Source organism: Ceratotherium simum, chromosome 14, assembly GCF_057802395.1.
Source record: "Ceratotherium simum simum isolate JZ-2026a chromosome 14, ASM5780239v1, whole genome shotgun sequence".
NCBI lineage: Eukaryota > Metazoa > Chordata > Mammalia > Perissodactyla > Rhinocerotidae > Ceratotherium > Ceratotherium simum.
This window is the reverse complement of record NC_141913.1, coordinates 2,499,488-2,527,465: the sequence shown is the minus strand read 5'-3', so window position 1 is coordinate 2,527,465 and position 27,978 is coordinate 2,499,488. Positions and strand designations below refer to the sequence as shown.

The 27,978-nt window shown below is 37.0% G+C and overlaps 1 protein-coding gene across 2 annotated transcripts in view; it reads right to left on the bottom strand.

The window, feature by feature from the left end:
- PTPRM (protein tyrosine phosphatase receptor type M) overlaps nt 1–27,978 on the bottom strand; it is a 771,664-nt gene that overhangs the window by 284,720 nt on the left and 458,966 nt on the right. For both annotated transcript variants that reach the window (XM_087438889.1, XM_004421085.3), the window contains exons 8-11: nt 24,847–25,155; nt 16,852–16,961; nt 7,009–7,210; nt 3,787–3,889 (exon numbers count right to left, since the gene is read on the bottom strand). In XM_087438889.1, the coding sequence (XP_087295015.1) occupies nt 3,787–3,889; nt 7,009–7,210; nt 16,852–16,961; nt 24,847–25,155 (724 nt within the window). The remainder of the gene's footprint in view (nt 1–3,786; nt 3,890–7,008; nt 7,211–16,851; nt 16,962–24,846; nt 25,156–27,978) is intronic.

Sequence of the window (27,978 nt, the reverse complement as noted above, 5' to 3'; positions counted from 1 at the left end):
GCCCCCCTCCCATCCCCAGGGACAGACAATCTTAACAGACATCTTCCCCACTCAATAGTTTCTCCTGAATGAACGACTCAAAGAATGATTTGGTAATCTTTTAATATTGCACTGAAATGAATACCAGAATATTTAATTAATTAAGATATTCAAGCACTGAGTTTTAATTAAGAAGACACATAGCTCCAAAACATTTAAGAACAAATTAAAGCAACAATGCCTAACGAACAAAAATGAGAGTCATTTGAAAACACCATCACCTAAGGCTCAAAAATGTGACTGTGTCTCAAGTCTAGACCATTAGAAGGTATAAAACACCATTAATGAGGGGTATTGCACACAGTGATTATGTATATATCACAAGAGTAAGCTCACAGAGAGAAGTTTTGTTGTGCGAGCAAAGCACAACACTTGGTGTACCGCCTGTATCTAGAGCTGCTCTTTCACTGGCGAATGACAAGGGTTTTCTCTGTTGGATTGTGTCTGCATGGAATGAACAGTGGAGAGAAGAGAGAGAAATGAGGTGATTCTAAAGGAGTACAAGAAAATTAAGCTTTTCCCTGACTTATTAAAGGAAAAAACTGACTACATGAACAGACATTAAAATTCTGTCCCAGGTGCTAGTCTGGCTAGAATGACAGAATTTGTGTTCTTTCCGGCCACCTCAGGATTTAAATAATTTCATGTGACAGAGCTGATGTGTTGATCAATAAAAAGACAACAATCGTTTACACTGAGAGTTTAGTGCAATTTCAAGAATCTGCATTAACCAAGCTGAGTGTCTGTAGTGGAATCAATACACAACCACCTTACTTAGTGAAGTGCATAACTGAAGTCCGACTGAATTTTCAACACCAATGAATAAGAAATAAAGAAAAATCAAATCAGCTGAAAGAATGGGCTTTGGAAATCACACAATGACAGTATTTTTGAACATATTATACCATGTAAAATCCAGGAAAGTGAACAGATGTTGACTTCCATTTCCCCTCTTTCTTCTAGTATTTATCTTATGATTCGGGGAAAGCTTTCTTATATAGCAGTTTGATTACATGTGCATTTTGCAAATTTCCAGATGTGTTCAAATCTTTTAATCTACATTAAGGCTTTATATTTTAGGTCCCTATGATTCCCTAATCAGAGTTCTTATTTCTCTAAACATAAAATAAAATTGAAAATTTTCATATATCCCATTTAGTTTGTGAGTATTCTGGACATTTTTTTTCCAAACTATCCTTCTAGACATATTGGTCTTCTGTCTACTCAATAGATAATCAGTCCCATTATGTTGTACTAGAATAATGAATCCTTTGAACAGAATATTCACTTTTCTGCAGGAAAAAAAAAATCTTTTGACAGGTGAGGTTGAGATAATTCCCTCTCTCAAATACGTGCCCATAAAATTTACCCATTTAAGACAAGCGTCCTTCTAGTAAAGGTGGTATCTCTAGTGGATTTCCCTGTAATGCTAATGGAATAGTGTCCCACAAGAAATGATCTTGATTCTAACATTATGGATTTGATGATGAATATAGACAGCAAATTTATTAATTTAAAGATACTAACAATATGGAAGAAGGTATGATAGAGGCAGAACGCAAAGTGACCCTGGCAAATTCGAGGAAAGTTTAGCCAATAACAAGATGATGTTAAATCAAAGCAGAGCAGTGCTGAACTTGGAAAACAAGGCATTACGACAACTGTGAAAGAGGATGTGACAACATAAACTGAAATATTAGCAGAGTGAGACAGTTGAGCCTGATGAAATGACGTAAAACCTGTGGTGAAAGCTATGTATTTTGGACACTCTGACAAGCATTTGAATCTGTATTTTGATAGCTATAAGAATAGAAAGGCTGAGGATATCTAGAATTAAGTAGCTAGTAAGGCTCTAAAGTCTTCAAAAACAACTAGAGATGTGTAAAAGTAAACAACAACAAAATAATGGCTTGGCAAGGCCTGTGACAGAAAATATAAACAGTAGTTTGGAATGCAAGTGACACTTTAAAAAGATAAGGCCTAACGTAGATTGCCCCAAAGGAATCTCATTTGAAAACTTAGACTTGGAAAGATCTACAAAAGACATGGACGGAAACCTGACTGAACAGGTTTGAAGGAAAGACGTGCAAAGAATAAAAAATGTATAAAAGGAGTTTACATAAGAATAAAGTAGAATAGGGAATAACTGGCTGTGTAGGAGAAATGGTTAGGATTTCAGCTTCCTTCAGTTTGGAGGCATTGAAACTGCGTGACCTCTACTCTTTCGTTTCATCACGATGCTTCTTCAGTAGAACACTGACTCCTGTCCTAATGGCCTGTTATCGCTGAGTCTGGGCAACTGTTAAATTGGTGAGAAAAAAATGATGCTCTCAAGGCCATGGTCAGAGCATCAATTTTCATTTAATAATAATTCAGCTTTCTGGAGTGGAAAGAGTCTGACCCTCAGCTATAGGTACACTTGAATCTTGGACGGCCATCTAAGGAGTGTGCACCTTGGGTTACTGAGGTTAGTGCAACCCCTCAGCACCACACAAAGCAACTCAAAGGGCCTGGGGAGTGTCAATAGCATCACTTGTCTAGCAGTAATAATATCTGAAATTTGGAATCGACTTTTTATATATTTCATAGTGTTCTCACAAACTGCATCTATGCATGGCAATCTTAAATCTCTTACATGAGCTACTATGTTAAATAAGTCAACAGAGTAACTAAAAATTGTTGCATAAAATTTTGTAGATTTTTCAAATGAAAGTTTCTGACTCCACCCTAATTTGATTTCACTATCAATGAATACTATTCCGTTTTTCCTCTTGATTCTATGAAATGAGACTTGTGTACATCTTATCAAGTAGAAAGAAGTCCAACCAATCTCCCTGTGATATTGTAGTGAAAATGGGATCAAATAGAGCCAGGTTTCAAAAGGTCAATGAAATAAAATTCTACAAAGGAACATGGAAACAAACCCTCTGTCGCCTTAACGTGAACGTAAATGTTTCCTTGGAGTACGTTATTCAAAATAATAAATCATTTTGAAGAGAATCTAACTCCGATAGTACAAAATACCTAAATCCCTCTGAAACAAGTAGAAATTTCATTTATACAGATTAATGAGCTTATGACAAGTTCATACTCAAGAGTGATTCAAGCATTCCTTTGCTCCTTCCTAGGAAGAATAAATTTATTTTATTCATTCACTGTAAAAGTTACACTTGGTAATTTCTTAGCTATATAAATCATCATGGAATGAGATATGGGGGCTGCATGATGGTAATAAACTTAAATCTGTTCAAATAAAGATTTTACAATGCTCTTTCTAATCATGTTTCTTTTTAAGAAATAATTATACACTACATAGTCAGTTGAGAAATTAACCGATTTACTATAAGTTAACTGACTTAAAACCCCAGGTAAACAAAAAAACCCAAAGGTCCATTTAAAGAATAGAGCTCAGGATAAAATGTTATCTGCCCATGGGTAACTAAATTGCAGCAAGCAATTACCTTTTAGAAGTAAAGCCACCTCTCAAAAGACTGGGGCTTTTGTTCTTATCTTCAAAGAACAACCCACTTGTGGCAGAATCAAACTCGTTACATAATATTTGATCATCCCACTTCAAAGCACTTTCCTCTTCCTCAGTCATTTCTTTTAATTAGAGCTAATAAAGACATGGGTTTACATGCTGACTAAGGTTTGTAGCAAATCTCTAGAAAACACACTCGAGAAATTAATCAATTTGACTTTAGTTTTTCTCTCTCTGGAGCCAGCCCACCCTTCCCTGCTCCGTACCTGACAGGCGCGCCTCGGCTGTGTGCAGGTTTCAGCATGACTGTCACTGTATTGTCAGTTTGATTCAAAGGGGTCTCAAGTTCATAAGCTGGCATAGAGGGTGCTGGGGAAAATGCAAAAGATGGAAGACTCATTATCTCTGATTTATCCTTTCAATTTTCTTTCTACTTTCCTTTACAAAGAACATTAAGAACACAGTGCCCTTAGTTTAAATTGTAGCTATCAACTGACCATGAACAGCCTTTCTGTGTATACCCTGCCCTATATATCTGTGTATACCCTCTGCATTTGTCCTGCAGAATATCAGGACAACTGCTGAAAACAGTGTGTGTTGACTTCTTTGATCTTAAGTTTCTAAGTTGGGACAGGGCATGAGGGGGGCTTGTGATGTATTAGTAATATTTTGTTTCTCAATTTGGAGTCTCACTAAATGGGTGTAGTGTGAAATTCATCAAGCTGTATGCTTACAATCTGTGTACTTTTCTGTACATGTACATAAGCTTTTCTTAAAAAAAAATTTACTTCAAATGCATATTTAAGAAATAATTATTATGATCAGAACTGAACTTTACACTTGTTCCATCTAAGCCCAGGTTCTCATGTACCAAAGATCCATCTGGGGATTTGAAGAGGATTGTTGAAGCCAGAGAGGCTTGTTGAAAAATTAGTGACGACTTGTGGGCTCCCAGAGAAATCACGAGAGTGGAAAAGATACGGGAATTGAAGTAAGAAAGTCTTGGGTTTGACTTTTTGTTGTTTTGTTTAAGAGCTTAGGCGCATTAATTATCTCTGTAACTTCAGTTTACTTATCTTTCAAAATAGGAAGAATTACCCTCTGGGGTTATTATGAGAATTCAAAGAGATAATAAAGAGAGCCAGGCAAATATAACTCTATAAATGTTAGTTCTCTTCCCAATGTGAATCCTATTTCCAAGGCCATTTCCTGGCATTCTTTGTTTTCTAGATTGTTAAGTCTTATTAGGAGAAGATAACAACAGAGCTCTTTGGTAATTTTGTCATCACCATAGACAAGAGAATTCATTTCATGAAGGCTGTGATGTGGGAGGGCACATGGTCTTTTTAAGACCCACAGGTATAGGTACCCGATGAGAAACAGTAGAGATCACCTCTTATAAATATAGGTTTTAAAAATCTCTCACATATAAAAAGTTTTTATGTAAAAGACATGGGCTATATCTCTGTTCTATTTATTGGATTTTCTCAGCATTAAAAATTAACTCCAATTCTATTAAAAACTAACTCTAGGGGCCGGCCCGGTGGCGTAGTGGTTAAGTTTGCACGCTCCACTTTGGCGGCCCAGGGTTTGCAGGTTCGGATCTCAGGTGTGGACCTACACACCGCTTATCAAGCCATGCTGCAGCAGGTGTCCCACATATAAAATAGAGGAAGACGGGCACAGATGTCAGCCCAGGGCCAATCTTCCTCAGCAAAAACAGGAGGATTGGCAATGGATGTTAGCTCAGGGCTAATTTTCCTCACCAAAAAACAAAACAAAAAAACCAAATGCAATTCACAGCATAGAATTACATCTTGCATAGAGAGTAGTTCTCTATCTGAGGTCCATGAAAGCAGAAGATAGGGGCCCATAAACTATAATTTTTTTTGAACTATAAAAATCAAATAGTTATTCTTGATGAGCCTTCTTAGGCTAACTAAAATGTCAAATGTCTTTGCTTTTGGATAGAACTGTATGAACTTGGTGGGCTAACAGTGACTCATATCAACCAAAATTTTTATCTAATACAAATGGTAAAAAGAAATTATTTTTTTTCTAAAAGCATATCCTCTTTAAGATATTAATCTTTGAGATATGGTTTCCATAGGGGAAAATTACCCAAAAAAGAGCTTGAAGGTATACACATGGGCACAAAATTCCTCTTTAAATCTCCATGATAAATTCATGCACCAGATAATATCCTGTTAATTCATTTCTAGGGATAAATTCACCTGATCAATATCAGAGAGGAAGTACACGGAAGAATCATAATTAGAACCTACATTTTCTGATTCCAAGTCTGGTGGTTTTTCTACTCATTCCTCTGTACAACATGTTTCACTCTCCTAACCTCTAATTTTTCTGACCTCCCAAGGATTTCTTCCTCTTTCCCAAGTTTCCATATTGTTCTTAAAACCTAATGCTTTATATCAAATACCAAGAGTATATTAAACTTCAAGTCAACTTTGTGTTCATAAATAAAACCTTACATAATGAAAAATCTTCCCTTGTTATAATTGTTTTACAAAACAATTCCAAATCTCTCTCCTTCAAAACCTAGTAGAATGCTTATAGTACGCTAGTTATGAGTACCTCCCTTCCTTTAATTCTAAACAAAAACTTTTACAAAACTAGGAATGAGAGACAATAAATATAAAAATCAGGCTAAATATTACTTAGCTAAAACTGACTGATTAAAAGAGTGACCTCCCTCACCAGCCTCCTGCTCGTCTACACCCAACCAAAAGTCAAAGCCAAACTCAAATGCTTCCCCACTCATACCCAAAGGGGAAAAAATGAGAAAAGAAAATGCCCATGGAATCGTGTTTACTGCTGTTACATATCCCACACCAGATGGCAACTCCATTTCCTCTAGTCTGAAGCACAAAGACATTTTCTGCACAGTTGCACATGCCCAGAAATATTTCTCAAATTACGTCTTTTGTTGGATGGCATAATTGAATTTCTACAAGCAAAAAGCTAGAGTCCGTGAGTGCCTGGTGCCACCCCTCTGTTGTCGCTTCTCTCTTCAGGACTTGAAACCACTAATGGTGAAACTACTAAATACCAAGGAAGGCTGATCCTTCTGGAAGTGGACTCCATATACTGCTGTGCTTCTGCTGAGCACTCAATCATTCATGGCTCATTTCAGAGACTTTTCCAACACTGCTGCTCTGGTAACTTGGAATGGTGAAGGGGATAAGAGTACACAGAACAGAACCTTCTCCTCATGTCCAAGTCCTCCAATGCAAATCATTAAAGTGGTCACTTCCTAGCACAGGAAGATCGTAAGCTCCCAAATTATAAATATTTGTAGTATTTCATTTAATTCCAGACAGATTTCCAGATGATTTTCAGGCATCCGAAAGTATTACTTTGAATACAATGTGTAAGTTTGGGTGAGCTTTACATACTTGACAACGGGCATGAAAAGGTACGAAAGTGCTATATTCTGATAAAAGGCATAATTCACGAATACACAATACCTGATATTTTGGTGGTGAACTGATTTGTTGCTGGAGGTCCAAAACCCTTAGCTGTGCTAGCTCGGACGGTAAAGGAGTACGTGGTCCCCGGACACAGTCCAAAGAATAGAAAATGGGTTTCATTTCCCAGTTTTGAAACTCTTCCACTTTGACTGGATAAATCTATTCCTGGGTCAAAGGAACTGACTGCTTTGTAGGTGATCTGCAAGAGAATAAGAATGTAATAAAACATCGGGAGCAGATGGACCAAGACTGCATCTTTATCCAATAAAGCCTTCTGATGTATGCACTGTCAGACACCTTACGACAAGCTCTCCTACTCACGTAGTCTCTTCAAATCCTGGATCCAGTGAAGGGGCGCAGGAACTCAGCCACAACTGTTATGAGTTATTACTTTTATAGACAGAGGAACTGAAAGCCAGTAGATTAGAACATAAAGGATGAGTTCAAGTTTAAGCTAATACCTTGAAGTTGTTTGCTTTCAAAATGTCATTCTGGAAAACTACATTCCAGTTGGCTTAAAACAAAATAACAAAATATACAACTAGCTCAAACAGATAAGGACCTGACAAAGGTAAGGCCTCATCTCTCATTCAGCGGCCATAGTTTCATTTAGCACTGAATAGGACTATTGTTTACTGGGAACAAAGATGTTTTAAGTGTTTTCATCCATGTGGGCAAGCTATCTGCTCCAAAAATAAATCCTAGACACGTGTCAGTAGCTCTTGATGCTGTAACTGTGGTGCTCATGATGGGTCATATTTACTTTTTCTCTTTAGAGCAATGCTGTCCAATAGAACTTTCTGTCATGATGGAAATGTTCTATTCTGCTCTGTTCAATACAGTAGCCACTAGCCACAAGTGGCTATAGAGCACTCGAAATGTGGCTAGCTAATTAAAATTAACTAAACTTTAAATTGCCACATGTGACCAGGAGCTGCCATTTGGACAGTGCAACTCTAGAAGCTTTTGCCACATAACAGGTATTCAAAGCACGTTGGATGAGTCTGGAATGTGTGAAAATAAATATAGCATAGGTGTCTTTAAATTTTGCCCTTTCAAATGATTTTTTAAAGAATTTCACTATAAGTAGTTCATCAACGATTCAAGAAAATGCATTTTAGTGGTGATTATGTAATGACATAATTTTTAAACGTGGCATATTCAAAAGTTTTAAATTGCAAAACTGAGCACTTTTCTTGCTTTTAAATAGGTAAACTTACTTATAATTTATGTGCATGAACACTAACACTGTTATTATATGAAGTGATAATTGACATTCTTCTTCTATTTATACCATGTCATTATAATTAAGGAGACCTCTCTGTGAGAATATTTAGATTGAATCAACTAAGCTTTAGCAAGAAAATGTTTGCTGTATATATTAATCACTGCAGTGCATGACACTGTCAGAGCCAGGCAGCTATCCGTCGGCAACCCTCTCGCAGACTTCCCTCACGAGGTTACTCCAAGCCAAGAGACAAGACCACGTCCACCACCCAGCTGCTGTGGGAGAGACTTCAGCAACATCACCACTGTGTGCTTAGTTGCTTACTTTGACCCCCATTCTGATTCCCCCAGAGAAAAGGGTGTTCAGAGAAGGCAGATCTAAGCTGTGACAACCTAACTGCCCCCTCAAAGTTTCTTAATTCATTCATTCACCCATTCAAAATATATTCACTGTGTGCCTCCTATGTACCAACCACCCTGCTCTGAGTTGGGGTCTTATATGGTGATTCAGACCTGGTACTGGCCCTGGAGGAGATAATAGTCTGGTGGGGAAGGAGAGAAGCAATCCAGCAATTATGATACAGTATAATTAAAACAAGAACTAGCACTGTCCGCCAGGGCTAGGTTAATCTTATTCGTTTTATTGACTTACTAAAAACTTTAATGGGATACAGATGCATACGGGACAAAGTCCAAAATCCCTAGCTTCGTGTTTAAGATGTGCCTAGACCTTCTTCTCCAAAGTTATTTCTGAATATTTGACACGATAACATTAGATTTTCTTCTGTCTTCATCAGGGGATAAAGATTTACTGCCCCACAAACACTGGGCTTTTCTGACACCGTTTTTGCTCATCAACTTTCACTGGCCTGGAACTTGGTAGGTTATCTCTGTCCTGTTTTCTCCACCATGAATTCAGATTCATTCATTCCATTCAAATATTGATCGAACGCTGACATTCTGTGAGCCCTGGAGTCATCAGGTAGATGCAGGCCCTGACCTCGGGTAGCTAAGAATCTGGACTGGGGTTGGGGGGAGCTGCGGAGATACACAATGAGTAGATTGATAATTTTTAAACACTAAGTTCCATGGAAGAAACAAACAGGGTGCTAAGATAAAGAATATTGTGGGGAGAGAGGGGTACATACACAGCCATTTAGAATGGTTGGAGAAGGGCCCACTGAGGAGATGTCAGTGAATCTGAGGAGACTTGAACTTTGTGAAGGAGCCAGCCATGCCAAGAGTGTGAGAACAGCATGAACTGAGCCTGTGAAGCAGGAGCGTTCTGGGCAGTTAATGGAGAGAAGGAAGACCTGTATGGCTGCAGCCCAGTGAGTGAGGTGAGTGTGGTTACTGGTGGGCTGGAGAAGAGGGCAGCCGCTATACCATGCAGTGCTCTGTATTCTAAGATACAAAGCATGGATACATACAATGAGGAGCCTTTGAACATTTTTAAGTGTGAAAACAAAATGGTCTGATTTCCTTTATAAAAAGATCACCTTGGTTGCCAGGTGGGGGACTGATTTGATGGAAGGGGGCAATAAAAGTAGTAGGGAGACCATTAGGAGCTACTGCGGAGACCACGGGGTAAACCTATAGTGTAGGTGAGAAAATAAGTGGCTTGGACTACAGTTGGGGCAGTGAAGAGGGCAATAAATGAAAAGAATCGGCATATGTTAGAGACAAAACGGACGGAACCAGTGATGGATGAGATGTGAGGGAAAGATGGAGGAATCAAGGATAGGTTCCACGTTGTGGGCTTGAGCAAAGGATGGCCCCACTTAATGAAATGGGATGGAATGAATGAGGATAAGTTAACAGTTGGATTGTGGACATATCAAGTTTGAGATGCCTATGAAGTCAAGTGGACATACCGCCTATGACATAAAGCTGTGATCTTAGAGGTCTGGCCCAGAAATAGAAACTTGGGGGTGATCAGAACCGAAATATTATGGTTTAGGAATGCCTGAGGTCACTGGGGAAGGGATTTTAGGGGGAACACTCATATTTAATATGGGATGGAGGAGGAGAAGCCAACTAAAGAGCCAGAAAAGGAGGATGGAAGCCAAGAGAGAGAGCTGTCATAGAAATCAAACGAGAAAAGAAAAGAAAGTGTTTTAAGAAAAAAATGCTTTCCAAGATGCTGTTGAAAGTTCCAGTGAGATTGGAACAAAAAAGTATCCATCCATGTCTCAAGCCAGAGTTCTCATTTTACTTATCCATAAAGCCTTCCAATATCTGACCTAACAAATCACTGGACCAGCTGAATGTCTACTGTTGTGACTGTGTCCATATAAATCATTTGGCAATAATGTTGCATTATTAGTCTACAATATATTATAAGAGCTCGTGTGTAGTCTTAAATCATGACTTGAATATGCCAAAGGAATTGGAACTTTTCATATAATTGTATCTTCTTTTTTTTTTTAACAATTTATTTATTTATTTATTTTTTCCCCCAAAGCCCCAGTAAATAGTGGTATGTCATAGTTGCACATCCTTCTAGTTGCTGTATGTGGGACGCGGCCTCAGCGTGGCCAGAGAAGCAGTGTGTCGGTGCGCGCCCGGGATCCGAACCCGGGCCACCAGCAGCAGAACGCGCGCACTTACCCGCTAAGCCACGGGGCCGGCCCTAATTGTATCTTCTTTCTGAGGAGTGACTGATGTCTTATTCTTCTTTCTGATCCCACTGTGACCAGTAAATATTTGGCACTTAGTATATATTTTCCTAAAAAGACTCCTGGAGAGAGCAGGTGTGAGAGCGCTCACATAAATGCTCACACTATAGCAAGCAGGATGTTTGCTCCACCGGCTCAGACTATAAAGCAAAAAGCAAATGCTTTATCAAAGGACTTGCTGTTTCACTGGGGCTGATGGGTTTGTACTTGCCTATAGCCCTGAAGTTGTAAGGGGGCTGAGGGTTCTTAACTGTCTTTAGTCACAGCCCTTTGATAATTTGATAAACATTATAGATCTTCTCTTCCCACCCATAAAAATGCACATATACACTAATTCATGCACTCCTAAAAACTATGAATCCTTTCCCTCACCTCTAACAAACAAATATTTGTGGACACAAATCATCTGAAAGTTCATGGATTCCCCTCAAACCCATCCAGAGCCCTGAGAGTTTGAATTGCAGGGATTAAAAAAAGATCCTCAGGAACAGGGGCTATCTAGCTCTAGAATTCCACTGCCTGCCACAGATTTGATGCTCAATAAACCTCTGTGCCCCTGAGTAGTAGTTCTCAGGGGCACCAGGATATAACCCCACACGCAAAGCCGAATGCATCACGTCCCTTTGGCATTTATTTTTTCATTTGTTCATTCAGTAAGTGTTTATTAGGTGCCTGTCAAGTACCAGGCTGTGGAAAAGCAGCAGGAAACTCCCAGAAGGAAAGTTTAGGACTGCTTCCACACTTGCACTGCGTCACCGGCTGGGGGCCAATGTGACTTTAATGAAGCTCCTATAGAGAACACTCATGTTCCAGTGCTGGATCTAGATGCCAAGTCAAAAGCAAAGGACATGCAAACAACATATGCAGGGGTTAGATTTAGGTGAGATGGAGTCAACTGCCGCTTATGTTGGATGATTTCTGATGTGGATGTAAGTGCTTGAAATTTTCCAAAATTATCTTCCCCTCCTCCACTTAAAGTTTCAAATTCTAAACTGAGAGATTCATAGAGAACCAAAATGAATTAACATGTGCTCTTTTACCAGGAAGTGAATCAAAATCTTCTAGGGAGTGTGAGTTGATTGTAATTCCATTCAGCATTAAATACAGTCCTTTAATGGAGGTCCAAACAATCAAAAGAACAAATAAATAAATCTGATTTCAGGGGAGGAAAGGACCTAGGATACTTCAGGGAAATGTACAGTATTTAAATCAAACACTGAAAGATAAACAGAAGTATCACAGGAGGAGAATGGAGGGGAGGGCATCAGGAGGAAAGAAGGATATAAGCAAAAGCTGGGTGGTGTTCAGAAGGTTCTTGGAGAAAATTCCATATACATGGCTCCTTAAATTCCAGGAAAAAAATAATCGGAGATGCAGTAATAAATATAAACTGGGATTAGATCACGGAAGGCCTTGAATATTGAAACTAAATTTTTTTTTTTTTTTGAGGAAGATTGGCTGGGAGCTAACATCTGCCAATCCTCTTCTTTTTTTGCTGAGGAAGACTGGCCCTGGGCTAACATCCGTGCCCATCTTCCTCCACTTTATATGGGACGCCGCCACAGCATGGCTTGACTAGTGGTGCATCGCTGCATGCCCGGGATCCGAACCGGCGGACCCTGGGCCTCCGCAGCGGAGCGCGCACACTTAACTGCTTGCACCACCAGGCCAGCCCCGAAACCAAACTTTTTAACATGGCCCCTAAAGTCTATTTCTTTCTTTACTACTACTATCTCAGTCAACAGTGATTAACCGAGCCTAGTTACACAGGCTCGGGATCTTGAGGTGTCTTCAACTCTTGATTAGTCAATACCCCAATCAGTTGAAAAGTCCAGACCATTCTACTTTACTATGCTCCCAAGCAACCTGCACTTTATACTCTATTCACACATTATATTGATTTGCACTTATTGATTTGGTACTTATTTGGTACGTATTTCATTCTCTCTCTATTGAGCTGTTGATAAGGCTGTTACTTTTAGTATACAAGGGACAATACTTTTTATACTTTTGTCTTCACTCACTAGGCTATTGTGAACTATGTAAATTTAGTGAGGTACAATGGAAATACTGTGTATTTGGGAGTATTACTGACTGATAAACTTCTAGAAATAGGTTTGATATGCAATGTTTAAATTTTGATAGATACTCTCAAATTACCTACATAAGAAGTTGCAAATGTATTTTCCCACTAACAGTCTATACATGCACACATTTCCCCACATCACTGCTTACCATACAAACTTAAACTTTCTGTAGCACTTGTTTTATTGCTTTCTTAATTATTAGCAAGGGGGAGTAGGTATCTTTTCAAATGCTTGCATGCCATTTGGATTTTTTTTCTATAAGTTGCCTCCTCTTATTCTTTGTCCATTTTTTCTAATGGAGTGTTTTATCTATTTCTTATTAATCCATATCAATGCTCTGTATATTACAGCCACCAGCTCGTGACTGCTATAAATGTTGACAATCATTTCCCCAAGTCCTCTGTTTGTGTGTAGACTTTCTTTGTGGTATCTTTCATCATTCAGAAGTTTAAATTCTTATATAACCAAATCTGTCAATCTTTTAAAAAATGACTTCTGGGTCAAGCTTAGAAAGATATATTACAAAAATGTCTTCCTTATTTTTCTTATAGTGTTCTTATAGTTTAATTTTTGTGTTTAGATCATGAATCTATTTGGTATTTATTTTTGTATGATGTGAGGTGGGGGTCTTATATGGCATATTATTCTTGTAATAAAATGCTCGATTTTCTAAGATTTATCAAATTTTATCCATCTATATTCATAAATGAACTTACCCTATAATTTCTACCTTTACTGTAAAATTTGGAAGGACATGCATCTAGTTGTTAATAGTAATTGTATCTGAAAAGTGAAATTGGGAAGCAAAGATATTTTATTTTGAATATTTCTGTACTGAAAATATTCTTTCAGAGAGCAATATTACATTTATAATTTGATAACATAAAATGTTGGTAGCTGTTGAGGAAGGGTGTAATTATAGTCCCAGGTTTTAGGAAGATGACTCTGATACAATGAAATGGCTGATAGGGAGGTAGGGTATATGGAAGGCTGGAGCTGGAACAAAGGTAGGGGAACAGAAAGGAAAGGCTAGTTTGAGAAGGCTGAAGATGGACGCTAGGGGAAGGTAGGGCAAAGAATAAGACCAGAAGAATGCTTTAAGGTTGTAAATTGTCATAACTCCTGGCAAAAAATGATGTCAGCATTTTCCAATCATTAATCGTTTGGTATATCTTTCACAAGAAGTAAAGAGAGAACTTGAGAATATACCTGAACCCATGGCATATTCATTTACAGCATCTACACCACTCAATCTGTTTTTCCTTCTTTCCTTCAAAAGCTTTCCAGGGGCCAGCCCCGTGGCTTAGCGGTTAAGTGTGCACACTCCGCTACTGGCAGCCTGGGTTCGGATCCCGGGTGCGCACCGACACACCGCTTGTCGGGCCATGCTGAGGCTGCGTCCCACATGGAGCAACTAGAAGGATGTGCAACTATGACATACAACTATCTACTGGGGCTTTGGGGAGAAAAAAGAGGAAAAAAAAAAAAAAGAGGAAGATTGGCAATAGATGTTAGCTCAGGGCCAGTCTTCTTCAGCAAAAAGAAGAGGATTGGCATGGATGTTAGCTCAGGGCTGATCTTCCCCACACACACAAAAAAAGCTTTCCAGTGTGCTCCCCACACTAAAGAACACCTGTATCACTTATTACTAAGCTTTTTTCCAACTATGAAAATTTACCTCCCCTTCTAGATTTTACCTATAGTTATATATGTTTTTATGAAAGAATATACTGTTCTTAAGGTTCCTGCTTCCTTTTGGGCAACTGTTCTATTTTCTTAGCATGATGTCTGCCCCAGGAGACTGGGGTTCTCCAGAGAGGGGCCGAGTCTGGTTCAACATCCGTCCTCAGGTCCAGGAAGAAGCTATGTCTATCACAGACTCTGGCACAAGCTGGGCGAATCACAGCAGGCAGTGAGTCTCAGCTAAAGAAGAGCTCCCTCCTGAGATCCCTACCTGGAGGAACCCAGAACTCCCTCCTTCCTACTTCTGGAAAACATGGGGAAAAGAGAAAGAAAGATTTGGCGGTCAGAAAACCTATATATATACACATATATATATTTTTTTGGTGAGGAAGATAGTCGCTGAGCTAACATCCGTGCCAATCTTCCTTTATTTTTTGTACGTGGGACGCCACCACAGCATGGATTGATGAGTGGTATATAGGTCCGTGCCTGGAATCTGAACCTGGGAACCCTGGGCCACCAAAGCAGAGCATGCGAACTTAACCACTACATCACTGGGCTGGCCCCCAAAAAACTTAGATTTAATCACTTAAGCCTGATTCACACATTTGACATTTTCTCTCTAGTACCTAAAAAAATGAACCAACCTGCTCTGCTTACCTATATCTGATTTTTAAAACCCTGATTTATGACAGACTGATGCATCCCCATTGCAGTAGCATTTAGATCAGTGTTCACTGGGAGATCCTGGCTGCTGAAGCCGGAGAGATTAATGAGTTCTTCTTTTGAATTATCATTCCTATTGTTTTCACATTAAAGTTACTTATTACCCAAAGATAAATGTTCAGTGGGATCAGAAAGAAAGAATCTGGCTATTATTTTCTGTCTGTCTAGATACCAATATGTGGCTTTTAGGACAGGTAGACCTATTTCTGGGAACTTAACATTGATTTCAAAGACTGTATCCTTTCTAGCAAAATATTCTGTTATTCTTAGGTAAGAATCTCCAAAACTGAGACTGGAAAATGGTTATGGGGCCAAAATATTAATTAAAGTATAGTTATTATAATCTAAAAGACTCTGATTACAGAGAACAAAATACAAACTTGTTTGATTTCACTATAAAACTTAGTTCTATCAAAGCTGAGCCATGGATGTTTATAACACTCGATTCTTTTACAGTGAAGCAGCCAACAAACAGCATCAATAACTTAACGTGAAAATCAAATTTCTTCTTTTATCTTTTCTCTTACTTTGTTAGGCTTTCAATTAAAAACAATTTTTTCTTTTTTGCATTTCAATACCAATTTTCAAAAGGTATAAGGAAACATAAATGTGAGGCTAGCTGGGTCAGGGAAGGGGTTTACCAGTGATTATCATCTGACAGCTAATCTGCTCAGGCTTTTGTCAGTAGTTCTGAAAGGTATTCAAGCAGAGCTTCCATAGGAGGAACTGCTGCGATTTTTAGAAACCTAACAACTTATAATTTTGTTGAATTTGCATTCATATAAATGCTAGTTTTAAAAAAATGCACCTGCTTGTTTCTATGACAATAGGCATAGTGAAATGATGTTCACACAGATGTGATGATGACTGTCACCCCGTTATTGCTATTATTTTTTTCCTTGAACAATTCATCAAATTCTTCTCTGCCATCTATCATTCAACCATTTGATATGCCTCAGTAGAAAAACTATGTCACAGAAGTCTAAAGGATGTTTTGCTAATACTAAGAATCCAAAAGACATTATTCTATTGTTATTCTTGCGACAATACCTATTGACTTTGCTAATTGGATAATCAGTGTTTATAATTCAGCAGTAAAATATTTTATAGCTAGCAAGAATTGGATTCTGTGATTGCCTCCTAATCAATGTACACCGCAAAATACTTATTGTTTTTAAGAAAGGTGATTTTTAAAATATTATGTTGTGTCTTTACATATAATAACATATAATCTGGAAACATTCAAATCATTATAAATATACATCCTGAAATTATACATAATTCAAAAACTCAGTTTTAATTTTTTTGCTTCTATTCAGTAACCATTACAACTATTGAAGGCATTAAACTTCTTAAAAGGCATGCAATTATGCATTTTTTAATACTAGTCTAGATATCAAAGAAAGTAAAATTAAATTACTAACAAATGTGTATACTACCTCATATAAAGTGATGACACCATATGTTTGAATGGGTTCTCGCCACTGAAGAAATATCTTCTCTTCGAAGGTACTTCCTTGTATGGATTCAGTAGGAACAGCGCCTGGCACTAGAAGGGGAAAAAAAAATCGATAAATGTTTGAGTAATAGACTCCCCCCTAAATTAGATTTTTCTAGACTTGATAGGTTTTTAACTCTTTATTGAGGCACAAGATTTTAACAGTCCATAGATACACTCAATTTTCTTTTAAAAATCTGAAATTTAAAACCATTTTGGCTACACTGTTCTTATAAAGAAAAGAATTTTATTACTTTTTCTTTAAAGTTTGAATCAACTGGACAAAGCTCAGTAAGCATCTTTTAAACAAATTTTTTCATTCTTCAAAAATAAATAAAGATTAGAGCAATGAGAATTCCCACACATTGCTTGTGGGAATGTAAACTGGTATAGCCACTTTGCGAATTATTTTCCAAAGTTAAAGAGGCATGTATCATATGACCCAATAATCTCACCTCCAGGTATATATCCTAGTAATATTCTCGCACAAATGTACCAGGAGGCATATACTGACATGTCAACATAGCAGAATTTCTTAAATAAAAATAATAAATTGGAGACAAACTAAATGGTTTAATAAATTGTTTTATATTCACACAATAAAATACAAAAAAGATTGAAAATAAATGACAGCTATATACATTATTGTGGATGAATTTTATAACCATAATATTAAGTGACAAAAGCATGTCAAAGAAGAATATATATGAACTACTGTACTGATATTTAATATATTATTAAAAATACACACAAAATAGGTATTTCAAAAAGATGTGAGGTAGATGAAATAATATATTTTTTAAAAAATTATTTTATTTATTAATAATGTAAAAGATTTGGGAAAGTTTGATGCCATTTTTTAAAATCCTATAATACACAACACCTTTTGATCAGTTTGCAAGAAACTCTAATTGACATAAGGGAAGATGGAAATTTACTTGCCAATATTCTATAAAACAACATTTAATATTATTTTAAAAATATTATTTATCTTGTCTTCATTTAAATTCAGTTTTTGACTATGCTTTATATTATAGACAATTTGGTGTATTAGTGTGTCTACTCTATTCATAAACTAGTATATCTGTAGTACTTATACATATATTTGGGGGGGCATGATCAAATTTTTTGGTGATGGTGTAAGTAATCAAAAAGTGGTCAGAGAGGACTCACACTTCTCGATTTCAAAACTTAATACAAAGCTACTGTATCAAGACAGCATGGTGTTGGCATGAGGACAGACACACAGATCACCGGAATAGAGTTGAGAGTATAGAAATAAACCTACACATTTGCAGTCAATTGATTTGCATCAAGGGTGCCAGGAAAATTCAATGGGGAGACAATAATCTTTTCAGCAAAGATTGGGACAACTGGATATCCACATGCAAAAGAATGAAGTCGGATTCCTACCTCACACCATATATAAAAATTATATCAGAACAGATTAAAGAGCTAAATCTAAGAGCTAAAACCACAAAACTCTTAGAATAAACAGGTGTAAATCTTCATGACCTTGTATTAGGCAATAGTTTCTTAGATATGACACCAAAAGCAAAAGCAACAAAAGACAACATAAATAAACTCAACATCAAAATGAAAAGCTTTAGTGCTTCAGAGGTCACTATCAAGAAAGTGAAAAGACAACACACAGAACGGAAGAAAGTTTTTGCAAATCATTTATCTGGCAAGAGACTTATATCTAAAATACATAAAGAACTATTAAAACCCAATAAGAAAACAAATAATCCAATTAAAAATGGATAAAGGATCTGTATAAATCTTCTCCAAAAAAGATATACAGATGGTCAATAAGCACATGAAAAGATGTTCAACAACATTAGCCAGCAGAAAAATGCAAATCAAAACCACAATGAGATACCACTTCATACCCACTAGGACGACAAGAATCCAAAGACATATAATAGCAAGTATTGCAGAGAATGTGGAGAAATTGGAACCCTCATACACTGTTGAAGGGAATGTAAAATCATCCAGCTACTTTGAAAACAGTCTAGCAGTTCTGCAAACGGTTAAACATAGATAAATTTACCACATGACCTAGCAATTCCACTCCTAGGTACATAGCTAGGAGAACTGAAAACATATGTCCCTCAAAAACTTGTATATGAAAATTAATATCAGCATTATTCATAATAGCCAAAAAGAAGAAACAACACAAATGTTCATCAATTCATGATCAAATAAACATATGTCAATCAAGTTTAAAAAAAGGAGTTGGAGAAATGTTTTAGATTGTGGGATGATATGAGTAGTCCTTTAAAGGTTGGTAAGATCTCCACAGGTTGGAAAGACTGACGAGAATTTCAAAAGGACTCATAAGTAGTACACATTTTTTTAGTTGAGGGACAACTTATAGGTAGATGTAGGACATTTATAGTTATTCTAAATAGAGCTAAGTATAGTTTAGCAGGAAAAAAAATTACTGATTCAGAAGGGAGGCCTGGGTTCTGATTTAAGACTTTCCAGCAATTAAACTGTGCAATTTGAGCAATTCAGTGAACCTCCTTGGGTCTCAGTTGAATCATTTCTAAAATGAGGAAGTTAGATTAAGTTGATCTCTATTGTCTAAACTCTAAATAATATATAAATATGAAAATAATTGTTTGTCTTAGGTTCAAGGAATTGATGTGAAACTACATCAATGCAAAGAAAAACAAGGTATTGAAGAAGTTATGACACTGATGAGTTCTAAGAAAATTTGGGTTCCAGGCTCTGAGACTAAAACGTTCATCATAATCAGAAGTTGAACTGAAATGGGCCACACCAGAGAAAGGTGTAAGTCTCTTCCTCATTACCTTGAAAGTGTTTATGACATCATCATCAATTTTCTCACAGCATCAAGATAACTATGATGAGTGGCTCTATTATTTTGCAATGATATTTCTTAAATAGAAAATATTCATTAATCTCTGTGCAGATGAAAAGAAGGTTAAAACTTAGAAAAAAACAAACCTTTGATTTCATTCAATTAGTATAAATGAGAGTAAAATAAAATGGGAGATAGTCAAAATTATGTTAATCACGGGTCATTTTAAGAGGTTAATTTACTAAAATGTACTGGAGACTTTGTAATTGATGGTGTTATGGAAATGTTAACAGCTAAACCTAAATGAGATTCATATAATTATTTTTAGGTAATAAACTCAAAATGGATTAAAGACTTAAATGTAAGATCTGAAACCATAAAACTCTTAGAAGAAAACATAGGCAGTAAACTCTTTGACATCAGTCTTAGCAATATTTTTATTTATTTATTTTTCTTTTTAATTTATTTTTTACCCCAAAGCCCCAGTAGATAGTTGTATGTCATAGCTGCACATCCTTCTAGTTGATGTATGTGGGACGTGGCCTCAGCATGGCCGGAGAAGCGGTGCGTCGGTGCACGCCTGGGATCCGAACCCAGGCTGCCAGCAGCGGAACGCGCGCACTTAACCGCTAAGCCACAGGGCCAGCCCAAGTCTTAGCAATATTTTTTTGGATCTGTCTCCACAGGCAAGGGCAACAAAAACAAAAATAAACAAATGGGACTACATCAAACTAACAAGCTTTTGCACAGCCAAGGAAACCAACAACAAAATGAAAAGGAACTGACTGAATGGAAGAAGATATTTGCAAATGTTGTATCTGATGAGGGGTTAATACGGAACTCAACTCAATATCAAAAAAACAAATAATCTGATTTAAAATGGGCAGAGGACATGAATAGACATTTTTCCAAAGAAGACATACAGATGGCCAACAGACACATGAAAAGATGCTTAGGGGCCGGCCCCGTGGCTTAGCGGTTAAGTGTGCATGCTCCACTACTGGTGGCCCTGGTTCGGATCCCGGGCGCGCACCGACGCACCGCTTCTCCGGCCATGCTGAGGCCGCGTCCCACAAACAGCAACTAGAGGGATGTGCAACATGACATACAACTATCTACTGGGGGGCTTTGGGGGAAAAAAAAAGGAGGAGGATTGGCAATAGATGTTAGCTCAGAGCTGGTGTTCCTCAGCAAAAAGAGGAGGATTAGCATGGATGCTATCTCAGGGCTGATCTTCCTCACAAAAAAAAAAAAAAGATGCTCAATATCACTAATTATCAGAGAAATGCAAATCAAAACCACAATGAGATATCACCTCATGCCTGTCAGAATGGCTGTCATCAAAAAAGACAACAAATAACAAGTGTTGGCAAGGATGTGGAGAAAAGAGAACCCTCGTGCACTGTTGGTGGGAATGTAAACTGGTGCAGCCACTATGGAAAACAGTACAGAGTTTCCTCAAAAAATTAAAAATAGAACCACCATACCACCCAGCAATTCAACTTCTGGGTATTTTCTTGAAGAAAACAAATACAATAATTCGAGAAGATATATGCACCTCTATGTTCATTGTAGCATTATTCACAATAGCTAGACATGGAAGCAACCTAAGTGCCCATTGAGGGATGAATGGATAAACAAGATGTGATATATATGTATAATAGAATACTACTCAGCCATAAAAAAGAATGAACTCTTGCCATTTGGGACAACATGGATGGACCTAGAGGGTATTATGCTAAGTGAAATAAGTCAGACAGAGAAAGACAAACACCATATGATTCCACTTACATGTGGAATCTAAAAAATAAAACTAATAAATAAACAAAACAGAAACAGACTCATAGATACAGAGAGCAAACTGGGAGTCACCAGAGGAGAATGGGTTGAAACAGATGAAGGGGATTAAGAAGTACAAACTTGCAGTTATAAAATAAATAAGTCACGGGGATGTAATGTACAGCCTAGGGTATATAGTCAATAATACTCTAATACTTTGTATGGTGACAGATGGTGACTAGACTTAACATAATGTATATAAATATCAAATCACTATGTTGTATACCTGAAACTAACATAATATTTTATGTCAACTGTATTTCAATATAAAAATACATAAATTAATTTAAAAAATAAGAAAAATAGAAACATTGAAAAAAAATTGTTTTAGGTCAGAAAGAGATAAAGTGAATTGAAATAAAATACCAGAAGAGCTAATTAAAGTAGGGAAGACAGTACCTCACAGGAACTTAGCCCTAATACCTGTTTTTGGAAGTCCTAGGAATTCAGGATGTGGGATATACAGCCTTAATATCTAAGTTTATGGAATAGAGCCCTATGCTGCTTTGTGATACTCTTAACAGTAATAAAAAGATAATTTTTTTCCATGTACTTTCTCATGAAATCAACAATATTTTAATAAAAATTTTATACTACAATAAAATGCACAATTTTCAATGAATTGTAGTCTTTGTTAATGGTAGATAAAGTGACTCATCATTCTTTTTCCTCTTCAAACTCAGTATTGTTTGACAACTATTCTATTTCTTTCTTTTCTCTATCTTTTTTGAAGTAATTTTTACTGTTGTTGTTAGGAAATATAATTTTAAATACAAGTTTTTTAATTAACTAGATGCCAGTGTGCTATGAAAACGATGGATTTTTATTTGGAAGTAATGCATGCCTCAAGTTCAGGGACTAGCAAGATAACTGAAACAAACAAAAATATAAGTTATTCTGATCTCACATTTTGACAGAACTCAACAGAATTCCTAGCTCATGTCAGTTCTCAAGCTGAAATCCAAAGGTGCTGAGTGGGGTCATGCTTCAGCAAGATGCATCTACCTAAAAATAACTGCATTTATCTCCCTCTACCATTGATTAAAACACTACTGTTGATTAAAACAGGAATTAAATGATTGTCAACAAATTTATTGTTTTATTTAAAGACTAATAAAATATTTTTGAGTGTTTATTACCTACTCAATACCATGCATATTGCTACAGAAGAAAAACAGCTTCTTCTCTCAAGTACTTTATGGTTAAGAGAAACAAATATAAATATAACATAATGAGAGAACAAGGAAGGGTCACAAGGAGTTGCTCTGAATTGTTACGACAATAATAATAATAATCAGTTATAAAAGTTCCCTTTCTGGCAGCTACAAATAGCTTTTGATGCAAATTTCTTCTAACACTAATATGCCTGAGGACTGTTATTCTCATTTCTCAGGTGAGGAAATTGAGGCTTAGAGATTTAAGGATCTTATCAAGTGCAAATAATTTCAGAAAGGTGAGAGTAATATGGGCTGGAAGATTTGGAGACATCCTTATAAAGAACATGAAACTTGAGGAGAACTTGGGAGGGTAGCGGAGGAGATGGAATTGAAAGGCAGCCAGGTGGGAGAGGAGGGCATACAATGAGGAAGAGCCTGGATATAAGGGTCTGGCATACAGGACTGACTGAGGCGACATCTTCGCAGGATGAGCTGCAGTGGAGGAAAAGTTATTAGTTCTAGAGTAGGAGCCAAGAAGAAAGAAGACCTTGAAAGTCAAGACTTGGATAAAGAGAATCACTGAAGGCTCTTGTGGAGAGAGTGACAGGATGCAAATGTATTTTAAAGATTAGTTTAGTGATAGAGTAGGGGGGCATTAGAACGGGAAAAGCTGGAACCACAAAAAAACTTAGAAACCATTACAGAAATTTCAGCATAAAATAATGAGGATCTGAACACAGGCCTTGGAAGTTGAGAGGAAAGAACAATCTAACATTTTGGATGTAGAAACAACAGGAGTTAGGACCAAATTACATATAGAAATGCAGGGGAGGAAGGGTCTAGAGATGACCTGTTGACAACACCGACACCTTCTTTCCCCTTTTCTGGGAGACGAAAAAGAGCTGGAAGAAACAGAAATAGGGCTTCCAGCCTCAGCCTTGACTGAGTGACCTGTATCAAACTAATACTCCTTACAAAAGTAACTGTAATAGAACAACTATTTGAGAGCAACCAGCGAAGGCAGGACTTGAGGGGCTACAAAAACCAAGAGAGAAGGATGTGAGGTGAGCTCCTCATTTACTCTGGCTGTTTCCATGTTTTTCTTCTATAGCAATATGCATGGTGTTGCACAGGTAATAAACACTCAAAAATACTTTGTTAGATCTTTAAATGGAACAATAACGTGTGATTATAAACATTTAATTCATGTTATAATCAATGGTCAAAGAGCATAATCAGCTGCATGAAGAAACAAAAAGTTAAACACCTATTTTCCCAGGAATAAGTAAGTGTATTCATTTAATGGGCTTCCCAAGGTCTTTGCCACTTATTCTGATTCCTAGCAAATGAATTTTAGGTCAAATATATGAAACATTACCACTGTATTTTCTGTGCTATATGAACACATAATTATATAGGAGAGTCCCCTGTATAATCAGAGTAAAAGCACATTTATATCCATGCTATGGGATTCAAGTATAATTTTACTATTTTAAATTATTTTAGAGGTATATTGCAATTGAGTATTTGCTTTTTTGATGAGTTGCTGATAACGTGCAGGTTTATTTGTTAAATCCTTGTTTATTAAGGTAACATCCAATTACAACACTGTTCCTATGGGAAAGTATGAACTATTTCATGACAGCTACCCTAATGAGGTAGTTTCCCAGCACTGCGCTAAAAAGCAAGGGCAGCCTCTATTCTGTGCTGAATTTTCATCTGAACTTTGAAAAATGTTTCAGAATGCCATTTAAATATATTTAAGTAAGCATTTCATATAAATAACATAATACCCCAAACAACAACTTTTCAGTCCAACCTGATAATAAAACTTGAACAAAGAGGTATTTAGAGCAATACAGAATTATTAGATATAGAAAAGGAACTATACGACTCATAAAGAATTAAAATAAACTTCTACGTCTTTCTTCCCTCTACCTTTTTTAATCAATGCTTAAGTACACAGAAGCACAGAGACACATTTGTATCATTCAACACAGTAAATAGGTTTCTTCCATTTTCATTATAAAGATCTCAATTTACAAGAAACAAAAGCTGTTTTTTGAAAGAATATATATTTCCCATAAACATATCACTTGAAGGTACTCACGATCTTCATCTGTCTGTACTATGAGTTCTTGACTTTCCTTCCGTCCCTCGGGATTCATGAGGATGAGTTTCACGCTAACATTGGTATATGGTGAGAGGTTAGTGATGGTGTGTTGAGGGTGTGAATTATCTGTATCCCAGCTTACTTCTTCTCGCACTTGTTCCTGTCCTCCAACTTGGTAACAGTAGTGGACTGTAAGATTATAACTATGGCAACGAGTCACGTTGTATCCAAATGGCTCCCAGCGGATAGTGATTTGCCGGGATTTGACTTCTACCACTTCCAGTTTTCTTGGGCCACGCATGGGATCTATTTAGAAAAGAAAAGAGTAAAAAGAAGACATAAGAGAAAAGAATCATTCAAGCACTGGTGAAACCCAAATGTCACAGATAGTCCTACCTCTCCCCAATACCTGGTCTCCTCTTCTTTCAGAACAATAAAATCTCTAAATCTTAGCTGGGCATAAGGCCACCCAGAATACAGACTAAAACGTCCAGCCTCTTTAGCGAGGTGTGGCCGTGTGCCTAAGTTCTGGTGAGTGGCATATAAGATGAGATGTCTAGAACAGTTTCTGGGAGGTGTCTTTAAAAGGAAGGGGCTCACCATCTTTGTTCCTTCTTCCTTCCTATTAGCTGGATTGAGGATATGATATTTGCAGCTCATGCAGCCATGGTGCACCATGAGGCACTTAAACACTAAGAATTCAAAGCAATGCTGAAGAAGGAGCTGGAGTTGCTGAGAATCACTGAGCTGCCGTACCATCCCTGAATTGTCTACTTCCAAAATTTTTATTAGAGAGAAATACAATGCTTTTACTTAAGGGTCTTCACCTCTGGGTCTCTGACACACAAAACCAATCTTAACGCTAATTGATACCTACATTTTATCTTTTAAAATTAATTTATAATTATGCAATTGGAAAACATAAGAGTAAAAGGTTGAGGATTCAGCATGAAATAATATAATGATTAGAGAACATAAACTTCTGAGCAGAATTCCAGGCCTTTTTGGGTTTTGATTTGTACAGAATTCCATACAATCAATGCTAAAGTAGTTCTTTCCTATCCCTGACAATGTCTTAGTTATCATCCCTTAGCTCAAGCCCCAGGTACCAAGTTTCAAGCTTAGAAATTTAAGTGACATGCAGGGAATATAAGCATTTTGAATAGCTCGAAAGAAAGAATATACACAGAGAAAGCTTAAACTTGTTAACGAAATGACAATGATAATACAATACTAAACATATAACACTTATTGAGCACTTGCTATGTGCTACACACTTTTCTAAGGAGTTCACCTTTCATGGGTTTAGGAAGAACCTAATCTAAAACGCTCTGCTTTGCTTTTGGTACACCCATAAATACATTTGATCCATGTATTTGATTTTTCTTTTCCTGAATTGTGGTCACCACATTTGAATGTCAAAAGATCTATAATTGGTAAGGAAAATAAGCAATGAAAACTTGAGAAACAATAGCTACCATTTACCTGTGTGCACTTACTATGTGCGAGTTGTTTTACGCATATATTCTCTATTCCTCGAAACAATCCTGTGGATTAAGTACTATCCTCCCCAATATAAGATGAAAAAATTGTGGCCAAGGTCAGTGCAATAACTTGACCAGGGTCAAGGTTTGACTGTGGCACTTGAATTCATATCTGACAGCTAAACGTACACTGCTTCAACTCTGCTGCAGAGTCTCTACCAAATAGAGACAATCAGACTAAAAGAAACTAGGATGTTAAAGATACCTAAAACTCCACCTAAAATATGACCAAAGAATGTACAATATAATAAAGATCCCATGTCTTGGGACAAAAGTGGTGGGAAGAGTCCTTTTCCTTTCTCCTAATTCCACAGAAGATGGGTCCAGGCCATGTTCCCCAGCTCAGCTTTCCCAGGCAACCCGACATCCACCGTGTGGCTACTGGGTATTTGTTGGGACTATTATTGAAGTTCATTTCTTGATTTCCATTTATGCATAAATTCTTTGTTTTCTCTATCATTTAAGACCTAGAGAGAAACTAGAACCACCCTCTTTCCCTGCAACCTCCAACAAATGAAAATGTTTCAAGTGAAATGATGTTTTGGTTTTATATACATTAGACAGGATTAATCTGCCAGGTATCTGCTCAAACCATAAAACAAGATTAATAATGATCATTTATGCTACTCCATCCTGTAGCAACTCTAGGAACCAAGGATGAGTAAGATGAAGGCTCCCCCAGGGAATCTTGAGTGGCATTCTCACAGACTGTTTCTTATTACTAAATTAATTTTTTATATTTAAATTACTAGTGTTAGGGAAAATATCATAAATAAGTTATTTATTTTTTTTTTTTTAAATTTTATTTATTTATTTATTTTTTTTCCCCCAAAGCCCCAGTAGATAGTTGTATGTCATAGCTGCACATCCTTCTAGTTGCTGTATGTGGGACGCAGCCTCAGCATGGCCAGAGAAGCAGTGCGTCGGTGCGCGCCCGGGATACGAACCTGGGCCGCCAGCAGCGGAGCACGAACACTTAACTGCTAAGCCACGGGGCCGGCCCCATAAATAAGTTATTTAGAAATAACATTGAAAGTTTTTTCTAGTCTAGTGACTCTTTACAATTTAAAAGAAATGTCTCATTTTATCTAATGCCTCATTAGTTGAATGTTTATAAAAACTTTTAATAAGCTCCAGATCCCTCATACATAAACAGATTAACATGCATCTCTTACCCCTTTCCTTCTTAATAACAAGCTTCCACAAGGACTGTTCTAAAGCATTTTCCCAAGGTTTTCATCAATTTTCCTTACTAATAAAATGACTAAATGCTTCAGATATTAGTTTAAACAAGCAATGCAGTTCTAACTTAATTTCAGTAGAAAACTACTTTCCACTACATAAGTAAGCCTGCCTTATTTCAGCATTCCTTAATCAAGAAAATACACACTTGAATTAAGCCCCAGGATTTAAAAAAAAAGGGTTCTACCTGTCTACTGGTCAAGTTTTCCTGAAATGCATGCTCCCTTCCTCTCTGTTATTACCTTTTAGAATCCCATCGTGGTAAAATTACGTCTCAAACTTTTCTTAAATTTGCCAAGTAAAATAGCTAAGTCTAGCACAAAACAACCATCTCTATGAACAA